We start from the raw sequence: 14178 nt of genomic DNA, 5'->3' as shown, positions 1-14178 counted from the left end.
GTAAAACACTAAAAAAAAAAAAAAAAAAAAAAAAAGTTGAAACCCAGTAAAATTGCTAACACAGATTTAAACATCTTAAATTTCTAATAAATATCACAGTAAATATACCACTTTACCTTGACAAGATATGAAGTTTGCTTGTTGGAAGTGGGTGTGCGAAGGGCTGTAGCTGGTGACTTATAGTGAAGAGGCAGAAGGAGGGTTATCATTCTTAGGACAAAATGTTATTATACCCAATGTGGAAGGGTATAACAACATTTTGACAGTGAACAACATTCACTGTCCTGCTTTTCTTTCTTCTGTGCTGGTTTAAAATAGCTATGCATTTGTTACTTTTCCTGCCTCCTCCTTTCATACTGGAGCTGCCTGTATGGTTCCAGATGGGTCTGAATGCCACCAAGCACTATCCTACTGCATTCAGCATTATAATCATTATCTTCAATCCACTGCAGGTGCTTTTCAATTCCATTTAAAGCAGCTGATAACTCTGCTGTTTTAAGTTCTCGTGGGGCAGCCTGCTGGACTTCGTCGTCATCCTCACCTTGACTTTCCACTTGACTGGCTGCAACAAGTTGTTGCAAGTTTTCAGTAGATAGATCCTCATTGTGAGACTAGAAGCTCTTCTATCTCTTCATTTTATACTTTTTCGAAACCAACTTCTTTTGAAGGAGCAACACAACCTGCGTTGATTTGTTTTAGTTGCTCTGAAAGTTCAAAGCCTTCAAAATTGCGAATTAAATGAGGGATAAGTTTCCGCCACACATGATTCAAGCAGTCTTTTGTTACATCATTCCAGGCTTCTACAATCATATCAATGGCAACTGTGATGTTAAATCTCCTCCAGAATTCTATAACAGTTTGTGCCTTGTCACCTTCAGTAGCAGCAATTAACATCTTGAATGTTTGCCTTAAATAATAAGCCTTAAATGCTGCTATTACACCCTAGTACCCTAGTCAAGGGGCTGTAGTAGAGAGGTTGTGTTCAGAATTAAAAAGATGAATTTGATATTCGGAGAGAGTTCAGCAACCGTCTGAGGATGGCATGGTGCGTTATCAAGAATCATTAGAATTTTAAAATCTAAGTTCTTCTTGCAATAATTCTTGAAAGTGTCATGGTAAGCTTCAACTAAAATATCAGTGAATATTTACCGTCATCCAACCTTTCTTGCTAGACCTATAGTGAACACCAAGGCTGGATCTCACAATTCCTTTTAAAGCTCGCAGATTGGCAGACTGATAAACCACTACTGGTTTTAACTTCAAGTCTGTGCTGGTATTGGCAGTGAACATCACAGTTAAGTGATCTTTTGCAGCCTTAAATCTTGAGGCATATGCTTCTGCCTTAGAGATGTAGGTCCTTGAAGGCATACGTTTCCAATAGAAGCCTGTTTCACCCAAGTTGAAAATCTGATTCAATGTGCAGCTGCCACCTTCAATTATTTTCTGTACCACAGGTGGAAATGCCTTTGTGGCTTCCTCATCTGTATTTGTGGCTTCACCAGACAGCTTAATATTGTGAAAAGAGTAGCCGTGAAGCCACTAAACCAGAAACTACTAGCTGTTTGTTGTTGTTTGTTTTTTATTTGGTTTTTAGGAGCATTAGCAACTAAGGCCATACTGCTCCGGGAATATGCGGTGGTCGTTCCCTGACCTTTCCGCATCCTCCGTATTTGGTGGTGACGGAAACTACTAGCATTAAGGCAGAAATGCACTATTATCACCTCATACATTGAGCTCACATGTAAACATGTCAAATTCCAATGTGTGAGAGCTATATTTCCCATTTAGTTGTATTGGTTGGAGACTATGGATGCTTATGTACATAGCTTAATTATTACTGTAATACATATATACTAATTGATATTTCTGTTCACAGACTTTTTTTTTGGATTGTAAAGTTTACAACAGTAAAAAAGATAAGCAATCAATAACGGCAAATACAGCACGCACAAAAGAGAAGATTCCGAAAATTTATTTTTGTTTTTTATATGATTGAAGAGGAAGGAGAAACATATCTCACCGTAACGTGAATACCCACAGAATTCTAGCTATCACTATTATTGCAAATGAAATAAGATCGTGTTTACTACCTGTTTATAATTAGACTGCGCTAACAGAAAAGCCCAATAAACCAGGAACTGCAAATTGTTTTTATTGTTTTATAGTAGTGACCTCCAGAAATGTGCCCCTCCGCTCATGCTATCCCGTCTCATGAAATTTCTGTTCGAACAAAATATCTTGTGAATACAGCGAATGACAACAGTGTCTCTGACCAATACAGTTACAGTAAATAGGAAATATAGTTCTCACACATTTGACATGTTTTAAGCGTCGTAAACTTGTATGTATTGCTGCACAGGTCACTACTTTCAGCTTGGTGCTGGGTTTTATGTTCACCTGGTGTTACTCGCAGACGAAATTGCGTATGAGCCAATGTGAAAATCGCGTTATAGTTGAACTGTTCCCTAATATATAAATCATGTTGGAGCAAATTCGTGTTATAGCACTGTAACCATATGGCTTACTAAAATACCATACAGATCTGGGATATTCTAACCAAATTAAAGGGAAATAGGTAGAGCATCACCTTCTGCTGGATCCTCGGTCATAGTAGTATCCTGGGAAATGAGCATACCAATTCAGCTGCCAAAACTGCAAGTGATTACAATTTTATTATAAGAAACAACGATGTGCAAAAAAAAATGATAACAAATTTGGGGAACCAAACAAGTTATTCCATATAAAGAAAGACCTGAAAGCATGGAAATCCAGCATCAGAGATAACAGACAAGAAAGAGTTATACTCACTAGACTACAGATAGGTCACACTCACCTAACTCACCTACATCTACTTAAAGCTGCCAATCCTGCAGAATGTCCAAACTGTAATACTCAGCTCACAGTTCAACATCTACTTAAAGACTGTCCCGTACATAACAGACACAGACAGGCTACCTTTGGCATTGAACCTTGGTTGCCATTTTTAATCATATTTGCAGTTTGTCCAAATCATTTTGAAGTAGCATAGCCTGGTTCTAGTTCTTGAATCACCTTCCTGACATTGATTATCAGCAAACTTTGACATTTTCCACTCTACTGCCTTATCAATGTCATTACTAAGGATTGAAAAACATATTGAGTCCATCATCTTCATGTGTATTGTCATATGACCACTTTTGTAATTAAGAAATTACACAGGTAATAAAAAATGAAATTAGGTGTATTAGTTTTCATTTACAGATTATACATAACTGATTTTACTGCATGAAATAAACGAGTGAGTGAATAACTTGAAAACATGAATCCTTTCATTCTGCACTTCCAGCTAATTATGGTGTATTTTTTTGGACTCAGACTTGTAAAAGCCTTATTAGTAATAAATTTAGATCTGTTTTATTGTTTGGATTTTTTTATGCTAACTAACTATCTAACTAATTAACTGATTTTTGTTGCATATTGTATTGTGCAAATGTTAGCTTTATGTATTTAAATATAAACTCATTCCTCAGTAATTATAATTTCATTCATGTTTATTTTGCCTATTTTTTTTTTAATCACAGGGAAGCTTTTGGATGTACATGAAACGCACTCTTCCTCCCTTGCTACGAACTAAAAATGTGAAGTTAATAATTATAGATTCAATTGCTGCAATATTTCGCTGTGAATATGAAGTGCAAGAGTCTCTTAAAAAAGCCAAAGTCCTTCAAGCAGTTGGCAGTTATTTACACAAAATAGCAAGGATGTACAATGTAGCAGTAGTTTGTGTTAATCAAGTGAGTAATTAAAACTGTTTACACGTACAGCTTAGGAAAATTTTGTGGAGTTTAAATGTCTTGTCATACAAATGTAAGGGCCTTATTCTCTAACTAACACAGTCTCAGAACAGTCTTTTCGTAGCCTTGGAATATGGTGAAAAAATTTTAGAACATATAAACAATGCAAATAATTTTAAAATACAATTTGTTTCATTCATTTCAGGTATATATTTTAAAATAATTTCAATATATGAATCATGTTCTCTTCAGAATTTCCATCATGCCATTACTTTTTACTGTTATTATTTTACTGGGAAATAGTTGTGGTAGCATTCCAGTAGAAAGAAAGCTATTGGAGGTGGGGGGGGAATACACAGCTATCGATAAAAGATAAAGCATTCCAGAGTAACAAAGACAAGCTTAACACTGATAGCAGTATTTACTGCATATTGACAAATACAAAATTAGTGCCAGCTGGTAATTATACAAAGCATGGAAAAATACCAGATTAGTCTGAGTTTGAGAAAGATGATTACTGGTTTCCAGAAGCATTGATGCTCTCTTCAATGTTATACATGATGCTTGAGAGATGCTGCTTTGAAAGTATCCATAGGCGTAAGTACATGGAATTTTAGATTTACATTTATATTTCCTATAACTTTACAAAGAAATATTTATAAGGTTATAGGCACCTACATATTTCATGTTATATACAAACATATTTTGAAAACATTTTATTTTTTAGCCATCAAAAATTGAATTTCCCCCAAAAAAGAAGAGGCTTTGTTCTTATAACAAAAATTGGGAGCAGGGATATGAATGGCTAGCTTCAACAAATGATCCTCATGAGGCGAGATGTCTCCTCTGCAGAAATGTATTTAAAGTTGGTTATATGGGCATCTTAGCAATTACTCAACATAAAGACTCACAAGCTCATAAATCGGTTCAAAAATCGGCAAATTCTCCAAATCTTGATAGGTTTCTTGTGAAAAAGTATAAGAAAGAAGAAGATTTAGTTACTGCAGCTGAAATAATTCATATTTATCATTCAATTAAGCATCATCATTCTTATAACTCATTAGATTGTAATATGAAATAGCACCTCCGTAGTCAGGTGCGCGGGAGCAGTAGTGCGTAACACGTGCTTCTTGATTAGACCAGGATTCGAGCCCGTGACCACCAAATACGGAGGATGCGGAAAGGTCAGGGAATGACCACCCCATATCCCCAGAGCAATATGGCCTTAGTTGCTAATGCTCCTAAAAACCAAATAACAAACAAACAAACAACAACAAACAGTAATATGAAATTAAACTCTAAACTTTACAATGATTCAGAAATTGCACCAAAAATATCATGTGGAAGAACTAAATCTGCTGCCATTGTTTGTAATATTTTAGGTAAAAAAGCATTAAATTGTTTTGAATGATTTAAAACATCATGATCCACCATTATTTTTTTGTTTACAGATTGATGAGTCTAGTGGAAAGAATATGAAAATGTTTCCTTTGTCAATTCAGTACTTCAACGAAGGATTTGTCCTACCAACTATTTAGTTTATTTTTTTGAAAATGCTGATGAAAGTGCAGATGGAATGTTTGAGTGCCTGGCGCCTCCGTAGCCAGGTGGGAAGAGAAGCAGCAGTGCGTAGCACACGCTTCTTGATTAGACCGGGGTTCGAGCCCGTCACCACCAAATACGGAGGATGCAGAAAGGTCAGGGAATGGCCACTGCATATTCCCGGAGCAATATGGCCTTAGTTGCTAATGTTCCTAAAAAAAAACCAAATAATAAATAGTTTGAGTGCCTAAAAAAATTCAATGAGCAATTTAGGATTGGATTGGCAAATGGTATCTAGTGTCAGTGCAGACAATGCAAATTGTAATTTTGGGAGTAATAAATCTTAATATTCCAAAATATTAAGAAATTAAACGAAGATGTAATTAAAGCAAACTGCCATCCTCACATTATTCATAATTTAGCTAAATATGCTTTCAGTAATTTAGATATTGATATAGAAAATAATGTCTTGAAAATATATGGTCATTTTTCTATTTCAGCTAAAAGAAGGAATAACCTTAAAGAATTTCATGAGTTTGCCGAAACAGAGTTTAAGGAAATTTTAAGGCACGTACCAACTAGATGGCTTTCTTTACAACCATGTATAGAACGAATTTTGCTTTCATGGAAGGCTTTGAGCCTTTATTTTGTAAGCAAACCAAAAGGTTGTTCCAAACAGCTTTTTAAAATTAGTTTTAAATAGTAGTTGTTGGTAACTCTATTGTGAGGGAAATGGGGAACATGCTATGTAAAAAGGGGTGGAACAAGACCAGGGTATGTCTGCCAGGAGCAAAGGTTGATGGCATAGAGCGGATATAATCTTTTAAGGGTACAAAAGGTGATATTGTTGTAAACGTTGGCACTAATGATATTAAGACTAGGAGACTGGCGGAATTACTTAACAAGTACAGGTCACTGTTGAAAAAAAGCTGTGAATTAGGGTTGAATTTGAAAGTGTCTGCAATTCTGCCCAGACAGGATAGGAGGGAGTATATCATGAGAGCTTTGTCGATCAATTCGTCCCTGGAAAGATTGTGCAAGTCTCAAGGGGTAGAATTTTTTTCAGCCTGGTCTGTACTTGTTCACAGGAGAGACCGCTTCTACAGGGATGGGATACACTTAAATAGAAAGGGTGCAAGAATATTTGCTGATGCTATCGAGGCAGTGTTAGGTGAGTCGGAAAACTGCTAGCTTGGGGGGGGGAGGATACAAGGACTAATAGATTAACAGTAGCCACTGGCAGAGGTGAAACTGATTCTTGCACTGCTTCTATTGGAATGAGCAGAAACCTGAAAAAACAAGATGCAGGATATTTCAGAGACTGCTGGGAGTCATTGCGGTACAAGTAAACAAATGGGTTGTGTTAGGGTAGCTAAGAATAGAAACAGGTGCATGTATACTTGCGTGTACACCAATGCTAGGAGTTTGGTAAATAAATTTGATGAATTTCACGTATTGCTCAAAGCATCAAAGGCGGATATTGTTGGGATATCAGAGACGTGGTGTCACACAGATACAGTGGTACCTTGGTTTGCGAGCATAATTCGTTCCGGAAACGTGCTCGTAATCCAAAGCACTCGTATATCAAAGCGAATTTCCCCATAAGAAATAATGGAAACTCAGATGATTTGTTCCAAAACTCAAAAATATTCACATACTGTAAAAATGATTAATACAAAATACATACATACCTTTTTAAATTTTTAAAAGCAATCGAATTTATTAATTATTGGGTAGAACGACTTTCGCTGTCACTAACGGAATCACTACTATCTGTTGACTTTTTCTTTTTGTGCGACTTTAACAAAGAACCTCTCCAATGACACTTGCTTTTGCCTCCTTTTGAGGATTTCGCGGAAATATGACATTGCATTGTTGTTAAACAGATTCATCGCTTGCACTGCCACAGCCTTATTCGGGTGGTGCTTTTCTACAAAATTTTGCACTGTTTCCCACATTTTACACACCTCCCTAATCTCATTTGAAGAGAGGGATGTCTCTATTTTTTTCTACTCCTCCTCAGACGAGATCTCCTCCATCACCCCTTGCTGTTGCTCGCGATGCAGATCCATCAGTTTGTCGGTGGTAAACTCCTGGTCATATTCCTCCACCAGCTCTTGAATGTCGTCCTTATTCACCTCCAGTCCCATGGTCGTCCCCAAGGACACAATTTCATCGACAACTGGCAGTTCCTGTTCATGAGCAAACCCCTCAATGCAATCAGACCACAGTTTTTTCCAAGCAGAATTGAGGGTTCTCTTGGTGACCCCATCCCAGGCTTTATCGATGATTTTGAGGCAGTTTACGATGTGGAAATGATTTTTCCAAAACTCTCGGAGGGTAAGGTTAGTTCCTTCGGTCACCTCGAAGCATCGCTGAAATAGTGCCTTGATGTAAAGCTTTTTAAAGTTCGAAATGACCTGCTGATCCATGGGCTGGAGTAATGGAGTGGTGTTGGGAGGAAGGAACTGGACCTTAATGAATTCGAATTCTTCCAGTAAGTCGTTCTCAAGGTCTGGAGGATGAGCAGGAGCATTATCCATAACCAGCAAGACTTTGAGTGGCAGTTTTTTTTCTAAAAGGTATTTCTTCACTGCAGGACCGAAGACCTCATTGATCCACTCAACGAACAAGATACGAGTGACCCAAGCCTTGCTGTTGGACCTCCACATAACATTTAACTGGCTCTTCTGCACCTTGCATTTCTTGAAGGCTCGTGGATTCTCAGAATGATACACGAGCAGGGGCTTGACTTTGAAATCACCGCTTGCATTAGCGCACAGCAAGAGGGTGAGACGGTCTTTCATGGGCTTGTGACCGAGCATTGCATTCTCTTCTGCTGTAATGTAGGTCCTCTTTGGCATCTTTTTCCAAAAAAGCCCCGTTTCATCGCAATTAAAAACTTGCTGCGGCAGGTAACACTCGGAAACCATGAGCTTCTGGAACTCGGCAACGAACGCCTCAGCTGCCTTAGCGTCCGAACTCGCAACCTCTCCGTGCCTCACAACACTATGGATGCCACTTCTCCTCTTAAAGTTATCAAACCATCCCCTGCTCGCCTTGAAGCCTTCTTCGTTTTCTGTAGACGTACCTGGCTGTTTACTGACGAGGTCGGCGTACAAGGCCTTTCCCTTCTCACAGATCAAGTTCTCGGTCACAGTATCACCTGCTAGTTGCTTCTCATTTATCCACACCAAAAGCAACTTTTCAACATCTTCCAGAATACGTGGCCGTTGCTTTGATATTCTCGTGACTCCTTTTGCTACATCTAGTCCCCTTAGTTCTTCTTTCTTCTTTAATATTGTGCAAATTGTTGATAGACTTCTTATAAAATCTTGCGATGGCGGCCACTTTCATACCTTGTTCGTGCTTCTCGACGATTTCCTTCTTAATTTCTACCGTAATCATCTCCTTCTTCTTACCGCCTTCCTTTTCAACCCTCTTCTTCATTGGGGCCATTTTCGTAGTGTACAGTTAATAAATAACAGTCACTAAATTTGAACACAAAAAAAAAAAAATTGCTTTACGCACATACACGTGGTCACAACGCTAGCACGAATGTTCACCACAATGTTGACTGTATACGAATGAGATATGCCAACTGAGACCGAACATGCGAGACGATTAACCACAATCCCGAGCAGCACGTGATCACATGATGCTCGGTAGGCAATTTTTAGGAAATAAAGCACAATTACAAAATGAGGAGGCACCCTTGATACACATAAACAAAGCTGCGCCCGTGTAGCAACTGAATAAACAACACCATAAAGGCAGAGATACACTATTAACACCTCACATTTTCCTAAAGCACATTTCGAGGGGTTACTACAATAAAACAATAAAAACAATTTCCAGTTGCGTTTTCTGCTAGTGGAATCTGTTATAAACTGGTAGTAAACTCGATCTAATTGCATTTGCGATTACTGTATACCGATAGCTGGAATTGTGTTGGTTTTTACGTTATTATGGTGAATTGTGTTTCCCCTTCACTGATATAAAACACATAAATACATTTTCGGAATCTTCTCTTCATTCCCATCGTGTTGCGTTCATTTGGAGTGATTCTGCGTTCGACTGCCATTTCTTGTAAACACAAAGGCGAATCGTGCATAAGCGAATTCGGTTCGTGTTATATAAGATATCGTTCCCCTATTTATAAATCGTGTATGATCGAATTCGTGTAGTGTAAACACGTGTTATACGAGGACTGACTGTACTCGTATTGCAAGACCTCGCTCGTTTATCAAGTTAAAATTTATTAAAAATTTTTGCTCGTCTTGCAAAACACTCGCAGACCAAGTTACTCGTGATCCAAGGTACCACTGTATAAGGAATGCAGAACTGGAATTTGGGGAGTACAACAACATCTACAGAAAGGATAGACAGGATAGGAAGGGAGGAGGGGTTATGCTATTAGTTAAGAAACACATAAAATCCAAGGAAGTGAAGCCAGTCGACATCGCTGGACAGTGCAGTGTCGGGTCAGTTTGGTGTGACATAAGCATTGGGAGATCAAAATTGAGAGTAGGAGTGTGCTAATGACTCTGATGAGTATAATAAGAAACTGTACAGGGAAATAGAGTGGGCCAGTAAATCAGAGTCTTATAATGGGAGATTTTAATTTCCCAGATATTGACTGGAATTTGTGGGTTGGTCACTCACACTCTAACAAGGCTTTTGTGAATTTATTGGATGATTGTTTTCTACATCAGCATGTTTGAGAGGCAACTAGAGGGAGTAATACTCTTGATCTGATTATCAGTAGTGATTCTTCATGCATTAAGAATCTGCAGATAAAGGAACCACTAGGTGGCAGTGATCACAGTGTGCTGAAGTTGGATTTACTCAAAGAGGTAACTACCATCAGGGGGTAAAGGGAAGGGTTTTTGCTTTCGTAAAGGTGACTACGGTGGTCTGAGACAGAATTAAAATTCTGTATGGTGGGACCAACTAATGATGTTACCAACAGCAAATTCAAAATGGGAAGCATTCAAAGAATTTATCTTGGAAGCTACTAGGCTTTACATACCAAATCAAAAATATTGTTCAAGGTTTAGACCTAAATGGATGTCAGATGAACTAATGAGACATGTGGCACAGAAGAAAAGTGCATGGGATACATATAAATTAATGGCTGACATGGAAACCTATGATAGATATAAGCTGGTCTGTAAACAAGTCACAAAGGAGATTAGGCAGGCAAAGGCAGATTATGAGAAATCTTTGGCAAAGCATGCAAAGAAAAACAGCAAAGAGTTCTTTACTTATGTAAACTCTAGAAGGAAAGGGATGAATCAGATTGGTCTACTGGATATTGATGGTTCAACTGTTGATGATCCTGATCAGGTGACTAACAAACTAAATGTGTATTTTGCATCTACATTCACTCATGAGGAGTTATTCAGTGAGGGGAATGCCAGAAGTGAGTTAAACTCTTGCAGTGAGCTAGATGATTTTGTAATAACTGAGAGGAAATGGAGGAAAAATTGTTGATGGTAAACATAGAAAAGGCACCCTGGGTGGCTGGGATCTATCCAGTTATATTAAAGGAGGCAGCAAAGGAAGTAAGCAAACCCTTAGCCATAATTATGAGAGCTTCTTTGGACTCACGGGAGGTACCCATGGACTGGAGATGTACAAATGTGACCCCAATTCACAAAAAAGAGGATCAAAGGGCAACACAAATAATTATAGACCTGTTAGTTTATCATATGTTCCAGGAAAATTAATGGAGGCACTTGTTAAAGAAGCATTGCAGGATCATTTAACCAAGACTTCAGTTATAGCTGGGACAGCATGAGTTTGTTAAGGGAAAGTCTTGTCTGACCAATTTGATTGGATACTATGATGTAGTCACAAAGCAACTGGATGCAAAGAATAATTTTGATATCATATATTTGGATCATTGAAAGGCTTTTGATACTGTTGCACATGGAGGCCTGCTGAGCAAATTGGAGCAGTTTTTTTTTTTTTTTTTTATGTGAACCCCAAACACGAGAGGTATTAGGACCTATAGTACTTAGTACCGTGCTTGGGTTTGAGGTTAAGAAGACGAAAGAAGATATTTGTTGACATTGGACTTGAACTTCTGTAGATTGTAATTTTCAGGAAATACGTATGAAGGAAGGTTGTTCCAGAAAACGGCAGTTGAATGAATAAATGAGGAAGATGAAAAGTTGGTTCTGTGGGTTTGAAGTTGGACAGTAAATGGATGTTGGCTGGTGGCGGCACGTGTTCGGACTGTTTTGAAAGAGAGAGCAGGAATTATAGAAGCCAATTCAGAAGAACAGTGCCCATGGAAGTATCTGTAGAAGAGGCATGCAGCAGAAACAGTGCGTCTATGAGAAAGCGAGTGGAGATACTCTGTTAGAGATGAATCATTAATTAACCTAACTGCCCTCTTCTGAATGGAATCAAGAAGCCGGAGAGAGGTTTTGGGGGCACCACCCCAGATATGGGAACAATATTCCATGGCAGGACGAATTTGCGATTTATACAGAGTGAGCAGCTGTTTGGAAGAAAAGTAACGCCGAGAGCGAAAGAGAAAACCAAGTTTTTTAGATGCAGAGGAAGCAATATTTGTAATGTGCTTGTGCCAAGAGAGATTAGAAGTCAGGGTAATCCCCAAAAGAGATATATCATTTTGCCTAGAAATCGGAGTGTCACTAAAGATAAGCATAGGAGTAGAAGAATCCTTTTTGCGAGATATAAGACAAGATTGAGTTTTAGAAGGGTTGAAATCAACTAAGTTGTCTTTGCCCCACTGGAGAATTACCTGAAGATCGGCATTTAAGGAATTGGTAGCAGATTTTCGAGAAGTTGAAGCTGATTGAGCAGGACAAGGTTTCTCAAAATGGAAAGTTGAATGCAATGTGCTATCATCGGCAAAACTATGGATAGGATTTCCAGTCAATGGAAGAAGGTCATTGATATACAAGAGGAAAAGAGTGGGGGAAAGAACTGAACCTTGGGGGACACCGGCATTAGTGGAGAAGTTAGAAGACAGAGAGCCATCTACCATCACCCTCAGTGAGCGATCAGAGAGAAAACTGGATAACCAATTACTAAAAACAGTTGGCAAACCATAAGATGGAAGCTTGTTTAGAAGACCTTTATGCCAAACACGATCAAAAGCCTTTGAGATGTCAAGAGCAACTACTTGTGTTTCACCGAACCTTTCCATTGAATTAGTCCATAAATGGGTAACATACGCCAGAATATCTCCAGTGGATCGACACTGACGGAATCCATACTGGTGATCGTTGATCAGACGGAAGGTTTCTAGGTAGTTTAAGAGTTGGCGGTTAATTGATTTCTCCATTACTTTAGAAAGAGTAGAAGTAATTGCAATGGGACGATAATTGGATGGGAGGTATTTGTCACCCTTTTTAGGAACTGGCTGGATATGAGCAAATTTCCAAGCAGAAGGAAAAACACCTTTGGAATAAGAAAGTGAAAAAAGGTGGCAAAGAATAGGAGTAAGTTCAGGAGCACAGGTTTTGAGAACAAGTGGAGAAATACCATCAGGACCTGGAGCTTTCTTAGCATCAAGATTCATCAAAATCCTTCTGATATCCTTTTGACGGAAGACCACAGGAGGCATTGAATGGAGCGTGTTGGGAATGGTGGGAGGTGTTTTACCAAGATCATTAATACATGAGCTGGAAGAAAAATGGGATGCTAGAAGGTCAGCTTTATCCTTGGCTGAAGTGACAACAGAACCATCTGGTTTGGACAGAGGGGGGAGTAAAGATGGGCAAAAGTTGCGGCCAATAGCTTTGGCAAGAGACCAGAATGCTCGGCTACCATTAGGGCAAGAAGCAAGTTTCTACTCTTAGCCTGTTCAAACTCTAGTTTGGACTGGTTAATAACTGCTTTACAATTGTTGCGAGCTTTGGTGTAGGCAGAAAATGAAACTGAAGAATTAGAAACAAGCCAATTACGATATGCAACATTCTTCTCTTGGACAGCCTTAGCACATTTATTGGAAAACCAAGGTTTAGATAAAGGACGAGATTTTAAAGTGGAGTGTGGGATAAAGGATTCCATTCCTGCAAGAATAATTTCACTGACACGATCTGAGCAAACGTTGACATCAGAAGTTTTGAAACAGTAATCAGACCAAGGAAAAGAAGAAAAGAAGTCTCGCAGGTCATCCCATTTTGCATTCTTGTAATGCCAAACAATACGAGGTTGGGAATAGCCATGAGATAAAGGTTCCATTGGAGAAGAGACAATCACCAAGTTGTGATCTGAAGTGCCTAAAGGACCTCTCACTTCGACCTTGTACTTAGAAGGGTTGTTTGTGAGAAAAAGATCAAGCGTATTGGCTGTATGATTAGGATTGTCCGGTATTCTTGTAGGTAAATGAACAATCTGTGCTAGGTCATTAGTAATTGCAAAAGCCTCAGCATCTCGACCTGCTGGGTCGGTGTGACTAGAAAACGGAAGCCAGCTGGAGTTGTGAACATTAAAATCACCAAGGAAAATTACCTCACTGTTCGGAAAGTTGGACTGGAGAAAGTCAAGTTGCAAAGAGAGGAAGTCAAAGAGCTCCAAGTGATTAGTGGAGTTGGGAGAACGGTAGAGACAACAGATGAATTTGACACAATGAGGTAGAGAGATTTTAAGCCAGAGAAGATCAAAGAGAGGAGATTCCAAATTGCCAAGTCTCTGACAGGGAATATCAGAACGGACATATGCACAAGTACCACCTTTGAGGCGAAAGGAATCATACAGCGAATAATTTGGGCATCTGAGATGAGCAGTAGATGAATCAACCGATAACTGAGATTCTGTCAGAAAAAGTACATGGGGTTTGGCAGACTGCAAGTGGAAATGGACATCGTTGAGATTAGAA

The 14178-nt window shown here is 38.8% G+C and overlaps 1 protein-coding gene across 1 annotated transcript in view; it reads left to right on the top strand.

Annotated features, from left to right (window-relative positions):
* The window catches only part of spn-B (X-ray repair cross complementing protein spindle B), a 141648-nt gene that overhangs the window by 108956 nt on the left and 18514 nt on the right, over positions 1-14178 (top strand). Inside the window, exon 5 of the mRNA XM_090370135.1 lies at positions 3561-3773. Within this exon, the coding sequence (XP_090226261.1) occupies positions 3561-3773 (213 nt within the window). The remainder of the gene's footprint in view (positions 1-3560; positions 3774-14178) is intronic.

This window comes from Mastigoproctus giganteus, chromosome 3 (assembly GCF_048544385.1).
Source record: "Mastigoproctus giganteus isolate SK-2022 chromosome 3, ASM4854438v1, whole genome shotgun sequence".
NCBI lineage: Eukaryota > Metazoa > Arthropoda > Arachnida > Uropygi > Thelyphonidae > Mastigoproctus > Mastigoproctus giganteus.
Note: the sequence above shows the minus strand (reverse complement) of the source record. Positions and strands in the feature narration are given on the sequence as shown.